Source organism: Octopus bimaculoides, chromosome 8, assembly GCF_001194135.2.
Source record: "Octopus bimaculoides isolate UCB-OBI-ISO-001 chromosome 8, ASM119413v2, whole genome shotgun sequence".
NCBI lineage: Eukaryota > Metazoa > Mollusca > Cephalopoda > Octopoda > Octopodidae > Octopus > Octopus bimaculoides.
In genome coordinates, this window is record NC_068988.1 from 67235078 (window position 1) to 67235625 (window position 548).

At 31.6% G+C, this 548-nt stretch overlaps 1 protein-coding gene across 1 annotated transcript in view; it reads right to left on the reverse strand.

Annotated features, from left to right (window-relative positions):
* LOC106867808 (atrial natriuretic peptide receptor 1) overlaps positions 1-548 on the reverse strand; it is a 900438-nt gene that overhangs the window by 510945 nt on the left and 388945 nt on the right. The window contains exon 4 of the mRNA XM_052970159.1: positions 301-436. Within this exon, the coding sequence (XP_052826119.1) occupies positions 301-436 (136 nt within the window). The remainder of the gene's footprint in view (positions 1-300; positions 437-548) is intronic.

Below are 548 nucleotides of genomic sequence, written 5' to 3' on the forward strand. Positions count from 1 at the left end.
TATATATATATATATATATATTTGTATTGTGCGTATATATGTTGGTATATCTATATCCATACATGAAAAATTATGCATAACCCAACATACATACCAACGAATACATCCAAGCATGTATAATCATAAACCCACTCGTATATACACGCGTACACATATATAGATGTGCATATACAGAATTTGATACTTAAGTATTTGGACAGAGGAGGCAAGCGCTATCAAATTCTTTTCAAAAGTAAAACATATTTCGTAAAGGATATCAGACGGAAACTTCATATAAGGAGTTAGTAGTAGATTACTTACCTTCGAAAGTTCGGTTCCACATTCGTCGTGTAATTGCCGTCCCATTCGATATACTTTCATTCGCAGCCAGTGTCTCATTTATTGCTAACGCATATAGTATAACAGCATCATGAAAAGCTCCCACGAAACTGTTTACCTGAAATTATACGATATACATATAAATATACTCAGATATACATTACAACTGCTTACCTGAAATTATGCGGTATACATATAAATATACACAGATATACATTAAAACTTTATAT